We start from the raw sequence: 12,975 nt of genomic DNA on the forward strand, positions 1-12,975 counted from the left end.
AATGAAAATAAACAAAATGTAAAAATCAGTATTTTCTGCAGCTTTACAATGCTTATCTTTGCAGTAAGAGGTTGGGAGGTAAGTGAGCCCTCTACACAGGAGGAATAAGTTGAACATGAATCCAAATAGTACTTGTTTCATTTCCCTAACAGGTAAGGTGTTTTATTGCAGTGGTTCTCAATGTGAATGAGTGCCAGAATTCTCCTGGAGCTTAAGAAAACCACAGATTTCTAGGTCCTATGCCAGCCACTAATTTAAAATGCAAACACTATAGTTTAAAAGACCCTCTATGTTCAAGCTCCTGCTTGTGTCTTCAAATTCATTTCATGCTCACCTTGATCTAGCTGTGCAGCTTTTCATTATGTTTCTTACACATGCTAAGCTCTAATCCACCTCAGAATCTCTGAATATGTTTTGTTTTCTATCTGGATTGTATTTCTCTCCCCTCTTGGCACCTGTTTTCTTACCAACATTCAGGTTTCTGCTGAGATGTCATTTCCTTAGATTCCCTTCAAAATAGCACCCTTATTTTCTACCTTCCCCCTTATTTGTCTCCTTCATAATACTTATAATCTATGATCATTTGATTGATATTAAATAAATATTTCTCTCATTAGAATACAAGCTCCAGGAGGGCAGGGACATATCTTATTCACCAACACAGTGCCTGGTACACAGTAGACACCAAATACGTAATTGCTGAATGAAAGATGAATGCTGGTGAGCCAAAAGAAAAGCTGCAGAGTTTCAGTATAGCAAGCTAGGAAGTAGTTAACAGAGTAAACATGAAAATAAATGTACCATAAGCCTACAAGTGTATACAATGAAAATATGTAATGATTTATGTTGCATGAATGAAAGTTCTGTGGTACATTAGGACAGTAAGAATACTTGGGGCTATTACTAACTTTAGTGGTTATGACTTTGGTCATTCTGGCTCTAAATTCTGGTTCTGTCATTTATTAAGTGGGTTCTATTGGCTGGGTTTCAACAAGTTATTTAATTTCTTTTACCTTCAGTTTTCTCTGTGAAACAGGAATAATATCAAAATGTTATGAGATTTAAATGAAATTATATAAAGCTACTAGTCTAGTGTCTGGCACCAAAACAAAACAGAAAATCCCAACCAAATCAAAACAACAACAAAAATCCCTCTCAATAAAGATTAATCATATACTGAATACAAAGGGCATTCTCTTAATGTGCTTAAAATCCCGAGTGAGAGATCTCACACAAGTGTGCCTTTTGACACACTTACTCTTCCTCTAACACCTATTGACAGTTTTTGAATTCACTATGATGTTGCCCACCTTTTTTTTTTCTTCTTACCTTTTTATCTGCCACTTCTTTACTAGAAAACCATTCTCCCACGAACTGCCTATTCATTCTTGCAGTCTTGAATAACCCCAAGCTCTCTGTGAAGATTTTCTTGATATTGACACCACAACCATCCCACAGAGTTTATCACCCTGTCTTGCATGCTATCTCCGGACCTTGGGCATACTTCTAACGTTGCATTTGCTGTAATAAATTGTAATTACTGCGTTTTCCTGGTGTTTTGTCTCTTCCACTAGACAGTGAGCTCTTTGAGGTATTCAGTTTCCTTAACTCCAGCATCTATCTAGTCCTTTTCTTAACATACAATAAGCGCACGATTGGTTGCTGAAGCACGAATTCGCGTCTTGGGTTCCTGAGCAGTGACTTGATCTTAGCTGACGTCTCTCAACCTCCCCCATCTGTATATGGGGGCGACAACTAGAACACGAGTGTCACTTGGAGTCCAAGAGATATCAGGAAGGACTCCTAGCATGGGGACCGCACATCGTAGGGTTGGCGACTGATGCCCAAGAAGGAAATACGTTGGCCAGGGTTGGCGGGGAAGTCGGGACCACGAGCCCAGAAGAGAAAGCGAGTTCCACTGCGCAGGTGCGCGCGGGAGGGGGTGGGGTGCTCATTCCCCAGGCTGCTGTGTAGTTCCGGGAGCCAGCTCGCGGCCGGGGCGGCGGGCCGTCGCGGAGCTGACGTCATCGCCGTGCGCTGCCACGTCTGCTCAGCTACGCGGTAATGGAGGCTAAGGATGAGTGCTGACGGGGCCGGGCTCTGCCTCTAGCTGTAGCTCTGGCTCTGACTCTGGCACTGACTTCGGGTCTGGGTCAACAGCCCGAAGCCTGGAAAGCTTTTCTCTACTCTCCTGGAGAGGACGGCCTGCGGACAAGCAGCTGTTTTGGAGCACCTCAGCTTGGGGAGGGAGTTCTCTTTCCTGGGGTCCAGCCTGTAAAGCCGCCGCCTCCTTCCAGGGATCCCGCCCCGCCGGCCGGGCCTCCTCCATGCGTGAGTATTACCGAGCTGCAGCGCTGTCCGATTGTCGTGGAACTGTTTCGGCCCTCCGGTATGTGCGGCGAGGACCGCTTTGCCGTCTCCTCTTAGGGGTTAGTCTTTTGAAGTTTGTGGTCTCTCAACGCCCACCTTCCACTACCCCATCCTCTCACCTCTCTTTCCCAGTTTTTTTGCTCCACATTGTTTTCTTTCCCTTTGCTCGTTAATTGAGCAAGGACCAGCCGCCCCTGGATCCAACTGTTTTAATGCTTTGTCTCACCTGGCGTTTTTCAGTCTGCAGCCGAAAGCTGTTAGGAATAGGGAACATAGGATGTCTGCTGTAACGTTTTGAAAACCAGGGTTTGTCCAGGGTGTCACTCTTCAGTTTTAAGTCGTATTGTTTAGGAAACAGATTTTTGGTATCCATATTGGCGAAGCCATGATTTTGCCATAGATTGATGGAAACACAGTTTCTTTTCAGTGAGGGCCTTTATCTGTTACTTGTCTTTTAACCCTGCGGTTTTATTAATTTATCAAATGATTTTACATCAGTTTTTCTAGAGTGGGCACCCACTTGAGCTCTTTCCAATATTTTCACTCTAACATATGAAGATATTACTTGAACAGTTTTACTTTTAAGCAGTTAAAAGACCTGATGTACTTTCATCCATCTTTGTCAGTCCCAACAACCACCTCTGTAGGACAGGGAACACTTTTTTTTTTCTGACTAAGGAAACAGACTCAGAGGTTAAATGCCTCAAAGTCAGATAATATATGACACACCTGATCTCAGAATCAAAATCCCTTGATAACATAACCTAACATTTTGGACAGTGCTCTCTTGTAATTCAAGTGGCTTACTGTGAAGTATTAAATTTGAATTGGAAGTGTATATATTAGGTGTTTCTTGTAAATTTTACCTGATCGTAATATCTTTCATATAATACAAGTCAACTGACAAAGGACACAAATTGTGACTTCCCTAATGCTGAACAGAGCTTAGATTAGAACTTAGGCTTCTGACCCATTAGAGCCTGAGTAGTCCTTTCATTAGAATAAAATAGGCAATAGACATTGGGAGCATTTGTTTGAAAATCTGGTTTTACAAGGTCTGCTCACTCAGTTTTTCTGGTTGTTTTGTTACATTGCTTACTTTAAAAATAGTAGACTGATATTTAACTGTCTCTTTTTGTTCAGCTTTGAAACGGGCTGATAGCCATTAGCCTGGATTGCAACTACAGGTGGCACTGGAAGCAGACTGGTTCCCGGACATGCCCGGTGGAAGGAGGGGCCCTAGTCGGCAGCAACTAAGCCGTTCAGCCTTACCTTCTTTACAGACTTTGGTTGGTGGGGGCTGTGGCAATGGAACAGGCTTGAGAAACAGGTAAAGAAGAAATAAGACTATGCATAATTTGTAATATCCTATGATCAGTAAAACTACCATAGAAGTTGTCATGCTTTTCAGATATTTGCTTACAAAATTGTTTTTTTGACACTGAAGTAAAAATCTTGACCTGAAGACTAAAAGCTGAGTATTTCAGAATACTTTGGAGGTAGAAAGTTGTGATATGGGGCCCACAAAGTGAAAACAGGCGGATTCTTCCTTAAGGCTGATAATCCAAATTCTAGTCATCAGCTTTTTTTAGCTCTTAAATGAAGGGAAAAGTCAATTAAAGTAAAAGATAAATATGGTGGTTTAACTATATTACCATTCTTTTAGGGGGAGAACAAATTGAAACTGGCAGTTAACATGAGATTCTAAAATTATGTCATATTCTATCAAGGTTTCAAAAATTATTTTGTTTAAAAAATTGAAATGAATGAACTATCAGTTTTAGCCCAACCATCTTAAGATTTGTTTCACGTTTTATGAGAATAAAGAATTTGATCTTCATAATGGAAATTTATCTCTGTTCTTAATTTTCAAAAGTTAGAATTATTTCTTATCTGGGATAACTCACTTCATCAGAAGGTTTGATCATGTGGCAGTGGAAAGAGATGGCTTTTACCAGATTGTTTGGTCAAGATAATTTTTTTTTTTCCCTGCTTCCTCCCTGAATAGAGTTTTCTTTGGCCTGGATTCTAATTTTCAAAGCTAGCAGTCAGTACTGCTCCTGTCTTTTCAGGCCTTCCTGATGTTTGTATACTTTTCTCTTCCTGGCCTGCCCTCCTTTCTTTCTGACCTTCCACCCCCAAGCTCTACTCAATCTTCAAAATCAGTTCTGATCTTGTCATTTCAGTGGGTTTCTCCCTGAAATTCCAGTTTGAAGGGATTTTTTTTTCCAGTCTCTGATTCCCATTATACTGATTTTCAATCCAAATTTTATATTCACATATGTATAAGAGTATTTGTATTTTATTCTAGAGTAATATTTTTACTCTCCTGTTCTTTGGATATCCTCAGTTTAAAGATGGTGATACTTTCCGCTTCGTAGCAGAATGTTGTAAATGAATGAAGGAATAAATTGCTTTAAACTTTACTCTGAATTTTCCAAATATTCTACAAGTAACACATATTTCTTTTTCTTTTAATAAAAAATAAAAAGAATGAGAATATGTGAAAATGCTTTTGAAGAAGGGTACTATCTAACATAGATACTGAGGTGAAGGATGTTTCCTATTTGAAGTATGTGCCTTAATTTTAGTAGTATATACTATCAGTTTAGTGTCTTAGTCCTTTCAGATTGCAACAGAAGATTGTAGCTATTCTTAGCTAGGATTCTAGCTAGCTAAAGCATTCTAACTCTGCCTCTGTATTTACTCCAGCAGTTCATTGTTTATTTTCTTTTACTTTGACTTTGAAGGTTTCTCTGGATAATTAGGTTCTTACGCTGTCCCATGGAATCCCTCTTCAGTATCTTGGGTTGCTGTAGAGCACATCGAAGGGAGAAAAAAGTCATTCAGGCCAGTAGTCTAGGCTTCAGGTTTCCCAGTCCTTTCTTAATCAGAATTTCTCTCTTGTGTGTTTTAAATATTGGGATGCCATGTATAATGTCTTCTGGGGGAGGGAAAATGAAATGTTCTGCTATTTTAAAAGATCTGAAAACCACATTCTCAGATGGTTCTGCATGCACTTGAAGTCTGCAAATAGAATACTGGGAAGAACTAGGAACATTTGGAAAATTTCTCTGCTCTTAAGTGGGCTTAGCTATGATCATGTGATCTGCCTTCCTTGTAGCTCTTCTATCCTGGCTGTCAAGGTTCCAGTCATGGTTACCTTGGTCTACCATTCTACCAACTTTCCTCCTTTAACATATTTTTTAGCAGTTAATTGGGGTGATAGGGAGAAGAACTTATTCTTCAACAGATTAGAATAAAGTGAAAGAGCATAATTGTTCATGGTTTGAAAAGTCACTAAAACTATTATTGAGAAATTGTCTTGTGACATTTTTATCTAGAGGGGTTATTTTGGAAGAAGATAGTTCTGTATTTGTTGATGGGGAAGAAGCATCCTAGAAAAGGTTGTTTTATAAGACTTGGGGAAAGGATATTAAAAAATGTGGATAAAACCAGTGGTAGGTAGCCTAGAATATAGTTTTAGGAAGGATGTGTACAAAGAAAGACAGTGTTAAGACGAAGAGAACTCATTTCTGGAGTGTCTGTAGAGAGAAGTAGGTAATTGTTCAAGTGTGGTATAATTTGGGGTGATATCCTTGATGCTGCAAGACATAGATCGGCTGAAGAAGAGAGGATTTGCCCCCGTTTGTTAGGTTTTTGTGGCCTGATTGGTAAAGCTAAACTTGAGAATGTCAAAGAGCAAGTTTGGTGACATAGTCAAGATTGAAATCCATAGTTCCCTGTCCTGCTTCCCACCTGTGGGGAGCAGGAATTTGTTCTTGGGATGTGATATGCTTAGATGATTGCCTTCTAAAGAAAAAGGATATACTGTGAATTTCTGAGTTGAGGAACAGTCTTAATTGAAAAAGACTAAGTGATTTTTTCTTTGCTTTGTTCTTGCATGTACTTAGTTAACATCACTTGATCATGTCCAAATGATCATTGCTTTCTCTGTCCCTTTTAGTTCCTTTTTATTCCTTTAAATTTTTCTTGCTTCATCCATTTGCTTAGCTAAAATTTGCTCCTTGCTGGCTCTATGAAGGCCATTCTCAAGCCTGCTATGTTAACTCTTTCTTGCACACAAACTTTATATACAAGGATAAAGCAGATGTTTGGCATAATCCATATTGTTTGCACAGTGAGCCACTCTTATTATTTAGGGAAACTTTTGTATCAGAAGGAACTGTTTACCAGTCAAGTTCCCAGATGCCAGCCTTGCACTCAGGCCTTTCTAAGGATACTTATACTGAACACCTGCTTTCTTTTTGGGAGCCTGGAATTTTGGTAGTGCTAGGTAGAGTTGCCAGCCTCCAGTAAAAACTTTGTTTGCTCAGCCTCTAATGAACCTATGTGGTAGATAGCACTTCACACGTGTTGTCATAACTAGTTGCTGAAGAAGTTAACTGCATCCTATATGACTCCACCTAGAAAGGACTCTTGGAAGTTTGCACCTGGTTTCCTCTGGACTTTGCCCGGTACCTTTTCCATCTGCTGATTTTGATTTGTATCCTTTTGCTGTAAAAAATTATAGTTTTGAACACGACTGTATTACAAGTCCTGAGTCCTCCTAGTGAATCATCAAGCCTACCCTTGGTCTTGGAGACCTGCAGTCCAATTTGAAAGAGTATTCAATGTTAGCACTGGAAAGAGTTCTTTAAAGAGAATCTTTTCCAACTCATATATGATAGATGAAGAAACTGTGGCTCAGGAATATAAAGTTATTTTCTCAAAGACCACAGCTGGTTGGTGGAAAATCTGGGACTAGAACCATCCCACATTGTATCTGAAACATTTGTGTCACTGCTTTTTTTGAATCTGTTTTACATTCTTTCAGAAGGGCGGTACTTTTTTTTCTTAAAATCTGTAGCTGATTTTCAAAGACGTATTGACCAAGTCATTTTATTTTAGCTTTTTTTTTTTTTTTTTTTTTTTTTTTTGGTTTTAAGAACTTTGATAATATCTCCCCTCAAGCTTTCAACTCATAGGAATACTTTTCTCTTTCCCACTGATGCTCTGGATCACTTTACTTGACCTTTGTCTCTTTGTCTTCTAACTTGAAGTATACTAACCAAGGCTGTGTGGAATAGCACTAATTTAGATCTTTCATACTTCGTTTTGTGTGTCTTTATTGAAGCCCAGCATACTATTGACTCTGTTAATGGCAGAAGCACATTAGTCTGCTTTACTTGGGAAAATTCTATAAAAACCTTTCTAACCTTTAAATCATAACAAGTAATTTAGCATGCTTTCTCCCTTCATGTACTTTTAACTGAAGAGGAATAAGAATTTTTATTTGTTCTGGAATATGTTTAGTTTGTTTTAGAGTAGAGGCTCCTCACCAGAATTTTTTATTTTCATACCTTATGATTAAATGAAGTACAGGAATAGATTAGCTGCTGGCATTAATTCCTTCCATTCAAGTCCTCCAACTTGAACAATTCCAGAGAGCACCTTTCATGTTGTATTCCTTGTGAATTCCTGGGAGTTGTGCTATGCTGTGGCCCATCTTCCAGAACATATCAGAGAGCTGTGGTGTGTTAATGATTGGTTTACGATTGAGCAGATAAGGTTTTGAGACCTACTGGTGGATCACAACCTACTCCTTAGTAAGCTTGTTCTATTGGAGTGTATTCTGAGAATGAGGAGGGGGAAAGTTTTATAATTTTTTATGACTTTCCTCCGTCCCTGTTCTTCCCTTCTAGCTCTTCTGAGTTTTTGCCATGATATTCTTAAATGTTCAGAATGAGCAGGGTTCATATTCCCATGAGTCAGTTAAAGTACTGTAAATGTCTCATACTGATGCTAGAATTCTATATTTGGAAATTTTAGGGGAGAATGGTAACACTAATATTGTTCCTTCTCTAGAATCTTCTTTAGAAATAGCCAAGTCAGGCGTCTTTTCTTTGTTCTGTAAATAATGGTAGACCCTTAGATCTCTAACTATTCCTGGCATATAAACAATAGGAAATTTTATTCCCTACCCCCATCTTACCATTTTAGATAGCCCAGCTATCTACCTATAAAAGAGCTTGGAAGAAAGAACAAGAAGATAGGGATTAAAATCTATATTTTAATTTGTGTTTTAAGCGCTCTCTTTTTCATGACTATATTGGTCTGTCTTTTCGACTTAAAGGTATATACATGCAGTGAACTAGAAAAAGTACAGTGTCTGTCCCTAAGATTATGGTCTGATAGACAAGATAGATGTATACAAAAAGTTATATAAAAAGAACTGAATAATCAAATGAAGAGTGTAATAATAAAGGCATAATTTAGGTATAATGGTGGCACAGATGAAAGATGAGTCAATGTTGATTGAGTGAGTCTGAGTAAGCTTTTAGAGGATAAAGTCTTGACAGAGTCTGTAAATGTGTATGTGAAGGGTTAAGGAAGGTGATTTTGGAGGATATTGCTGGTAAAGGAATAATGTGTACAAAGGAATAGCATGTATGTATATTCACAGATAGCAGATAGCATAGGTATTGTATAGGGTGTGTGTGGAGGAGTGATAAGAGATGAGGCTAGTCTGTTAAGCAGAGGGTCTCATAGGACAGACTAAACGTTTTTGGATGTTATCCTATTGGCAGTGGAGAGTCATGAAAGGGTTTTAGGCAGGAAAATAATACATCAGAGGTTTACTTTAGAAAGATCTTTGAAGGCAGGTTGGAGGATTTAGTGAAAGTAGAATTGAATTTAGAGGAATTACTTCAATAGTTCAGGTGAAAAATGGTAATTCTTGAACTAAGGCAGTGGGTTTAGAGAGGAGGGTTCAGTTTGGAAAAAGATTTATGAAGTGGAGTATATATGATTTAGAGAGTGATTTAGAGAAGGAAATTTCTACTATGACTTCCAGTTTTCTGATTTGGGCAGCTAACTGGGCCACGAACTAGGGTCAGTACTATAGGATGAGAAACATAGAAATGCTCAGTAGACTGCTTGATAACATGGGTCTAAAACTCAACAGTGAGCTTTATGGAGAGAAATTTTAGTTTTCAACGTGGATGATGACTTCATTATCCATTATCATGGCTTCAGATAATGGAAGCTGTGACCACATATTAGATTACTGAGAGTGTGTGGAGGGAGAAGACAAGAGCAGGTGGTCCTAGAATGGAGTCTTGGGGAAAGCCATCAGCTAAAGGGTAGGTGAAGAAGAGGGCAGGACCCCTTTGATGCTCTTTGACTCTGAGAGGTATTGCCTTTTCAGTTAACCATAGTTTTCTCTTTTCAGGAATGGTAGTGCTATTGGCCTTCCGGTCCCACCTATCACAGCCTTAATCACCCCAGGCCCTGTTCGTCATTGCCAAATTCCTGACTTGCCTGTGGATGGGAACCTGCTCTTTGAGTTTCTCTTTTTCATCTACTTGCTGGTTGCTCTGTTCATCCAGTACATCAACATCTATAAAACAGTGTGGTGGTATCCTTATAATCATCCGGCCTCTTGTACTTCGTTGGTAAGTCTTAATAGGCCTTTTAAGTTCTTCATGTTACTTAGTCAAGAAACTAGTTGGAGATCTTAGGTGTAGAAATTATTTTTCTTCAAATGAATTGTTTTTCTATTAAACCGCAGATTACTTTCAGAATGTAATATTATAAGATTGTTAAATATCTGACTTTAGTCTGTGACCAGAGGAAGTAAAAACATAAATGAAAATGCAGAAAACATTTACATGTTATTATAACAATATCCCAGAAGGGTTTTGGTATTTAGCTTTCCCTACACCATGTTAAATTTGTTGGAAGTTTAAGGTGCAAATATGATTGTATTCCAGAACTTTACCCTTTCAATGGCTGTATTAGGATAATGATAGCTTCTATAACAAATAAACCCCAAATTGTATACTGCTTCAAACATGTAGCAGTCTGAGGCAGTTGTCCTGGTTGGCAAGTGTAGCATACTTCCATTGGCAGGGGACCCAGGCTGATGGAGACTCTGCCATCTTCCAGCACGTGACTTCCAAGGTGGCTGTGGTCCATCCCTGTTTGCCAGAAAGGGGAAGGAACATAGGGAAGTATAAAGGAGAATTTCTTATGGGTCAGGCTTACATCATTTTCATGTGTGTCCACTCCTAACTGTACGGGAGGCTGGACAATATAGTCCCTTGGCTGGATTCATTGTTATTCTGAATAAAATTGGTTCTGTTACAAAAATACAGTGGAGACAAGAACTAGCTATCTCTGCTGAAGTACATCAAAATATACTGTAGGTTTTTGTGCCCTCTTTCTGGTTACTTAGTAGTGCTGTGGTAATCTTGTTGCAAAAAGTGTTCTCCATAGTTGGGTATATAAAATAACAGTTCAGGATAGTCAAATGACCTGGTAGGTAAGTGGCTGGCAGTGGCAGATTTGGATGGGTGATGGAGATATGCTCTAGAAGAAAGAAGACTATTGTCCTGGGTAGATTATATATGTGGCTGGGACTTAAGTGGTTAAAAAAAACCTCCCTGGCCTGTTAAACATAGACTGGAAATGTGTACAAAATCTTCAACATAGTATGAGAAGGGAGTAAACATTTTTATTTTAAATATTTGTGTTAACTATTAAGAATTTTTTTTCCATGTTGACCACCTATTTGCCTAAAATCAGGTGAAGAGAAATTTTGTTTCTTTATTTAAGAATTATAATGATTTAGTGTCAAGCTATATGCTTTTTCTTTTTTTTTTTTAATAGTCTTTTTTCCTACCTGGATTATGGGTTTATTGAGCATAGGAACTCAACTTCATCCATCCTTCTTTGGCCATGCGTGGTGTTATAAAATGAGAAGGCTCAAATAGATGATTTTTAAGGCTTTTTCCAGCTATGTATTTCTATAAGTAAATAACTCATTATTCTAACAGTGACACTGGCAAATACTTTTTAAAATATTTACCATATTCTTTGTAAGTGTTGATGTATTTACTCTTCCTAAAAGAAGGTAGATACTACTGTATGACTCCCATTTTATAAGTTAGAAATAGGAGACCTAGAAATTATGAAAATGGCTTAAAACCGCATGTGACAGAGTGAACACTCAAATCCAGCCATATCTGTTATGGTTTATATCCTGTATTTATTACATATTTACTCCATAAATACTTGTTGGGTTTCCACTTTGGTATCCCATGAAAACTTCTCATTTGTTGAATTTTCAGATTAATCAAAGAGTTATGCTCACAGTCAACCATTTCTGATGAGAATTTTTATAAAAATCCCTTACTAATATTGCCTGAAACGAAGCGAACCAGTGCTTCTCTCAGAATCAGAAAGCTGTTGCTATGGCTGCTGACTCCAGAATTATGCTTCCTTTGCTCTGACTTATACCACCCGAAATGGGTGCCTTTTACCCTGCCCCTCTCCCCACTTCACTCAGCTTATGTGATGCCTGTGGTTGGCAGAAATTAAATCTAATCTATCAACTTTAGTTACAAGAAAGTTTGGAAATGTAGTTTTGAGCTTTCCAGTCACTACAGTAGAGGAAAGTGCACTTAAAGAAGGTTGTCATGCGGACCGGCTCACTTATTTGCCACATATGATCCTTGCTCACACAGAGCTTAAAATTTAATTGTGGAGCTAAGAGTAACATATGTGAAATAGCAAATAAGATTTTAGCCCATGAATCTGAAAAGGGCTTCTCACATCAGTGAGCTGTTAAAGGTGAATGGCCTGCCAAAGACCCAGTTACTTCGCACCACTGAAGTTATTCAAGCACAGCAGGCGGCAGCTTGACTGGGGTGTTTTAGAAGGGACTTCTATCTCAACTAGTGGTTTGTCTCTTACAAGTTTTCTTCTGTTATGCGTTGCCTGACTCAGAAATTCGTCAGATTTATATATTAGGTTTGAATTAATAGACCCCCAGACATTAGCCATAGAATCCCGTGAATTTGCTTATATTATTTTGGAGGAGTAGGGTGAGCAAGGAAGAGTCTATCAACTAAGAGGGGATAAATAATTTTTAGAATCCAGAAAACTTAGCGGGAAAAGGAAATGGTCTGAGGAGTGGTAGCCCAGCCTCTTGACATTCTGACTGCTCTACCTTTGAAATGTATCCCAAATCTGGCATCTCCATTGCTACTGACCCTGTTCAATTCATCATCTTTTCTCACTTGAATTAAAAGAAATAGCTTTGTAACTGATCTTGCCCCAATACAGTATAGTCTGCACATAGCAATGAGTGTGACCATTTAAATATACAAATACAATCATGGCACCCTTTGCCTAAAACACTCCTATGACTTCCCCTTAGCCAAAAGATACATAAACTCGATCTCTTATTGCTTATTATCTCTCCAGCCTTCTTGCTGATTTTCAGACATACCAGGCAAGTATTTTCTTGCCTTAGAGCCTATGTGATTACTTTTTCCTCTGCCTAGAACTCTCTGCTCCCGTATCTTGTCACGGCTGGTACTTTTTTGTCATTCAGCTGTCAGCTGAAATACCACCTTCTCAGAGATATCCTCCCTAACCACCAATTTAAATTGGCTCTGCACCTCCCTTCCCAGTTGTTATTTATCACTCTTTTATTTCTTACCCGCAGCATAACTGTTTGGACTGCTTTTGCTTGTTAGCCCTTTTATTATCATTGCCCTTCCCCCTTAAGCAAATTCATTAAAGATGTGAGTTTAG

The 12,975-nt window shown here is 38.6% G+C and overlaps 1 protein-coding gene across 4 annotated transcripts in view; it reads left to right on the forward strand.

Moving 5' to 3' along the window:
• The first annotated feature begins 1,968 nt into the window (after positions 1-1,968).
• TMEM39A (transmembrane protein 39A) overlaps positions 1,969-12,975 on the forward strand; it is a 30,385-nt gene continuing 19,378 nt past the window's right edge. For 2 of the 4 annotated variants that reach the window (XR_010384429.1, XR_004137908.2), the window contains exons 1-3: positions 1,969-2,331; positions 3,514-3,700; positions 9,605-9,827. Coding sequence is in view for 2 of the 4 variants with exons in the window: in XM_064494967.1 (XP_064351037.1) it covers positions 3,588-3,700; positions 9,605-9,827 (336 nt within the window). In the remaining 2 variants the exon portion in view is untranslated. The remainder of the gene's footprint in view (positions 2,332-3,513; positions 3,701-9,604; positions 9,828-12,975) is intronic. The other 2 variants (XM_064494967.1, XM_010981583.3) reach the window with 2 other exon arrangements.

Source organism: Camelus dromedarius, chromosome 2 (assembly GCF_036321535.1).
Source record: "Camelus dromedarius isolate mCamDro1 chromosome 2, mCamDro1.pat, whole genome shotgun sequence".
In the NCBI taxonomy this organism is placed as follows: Eukaryota; Metazoa; Chordata; class Mammalia; order Artiodactyla; family Camelidae; genus Camelus; species Camelus dromedarius.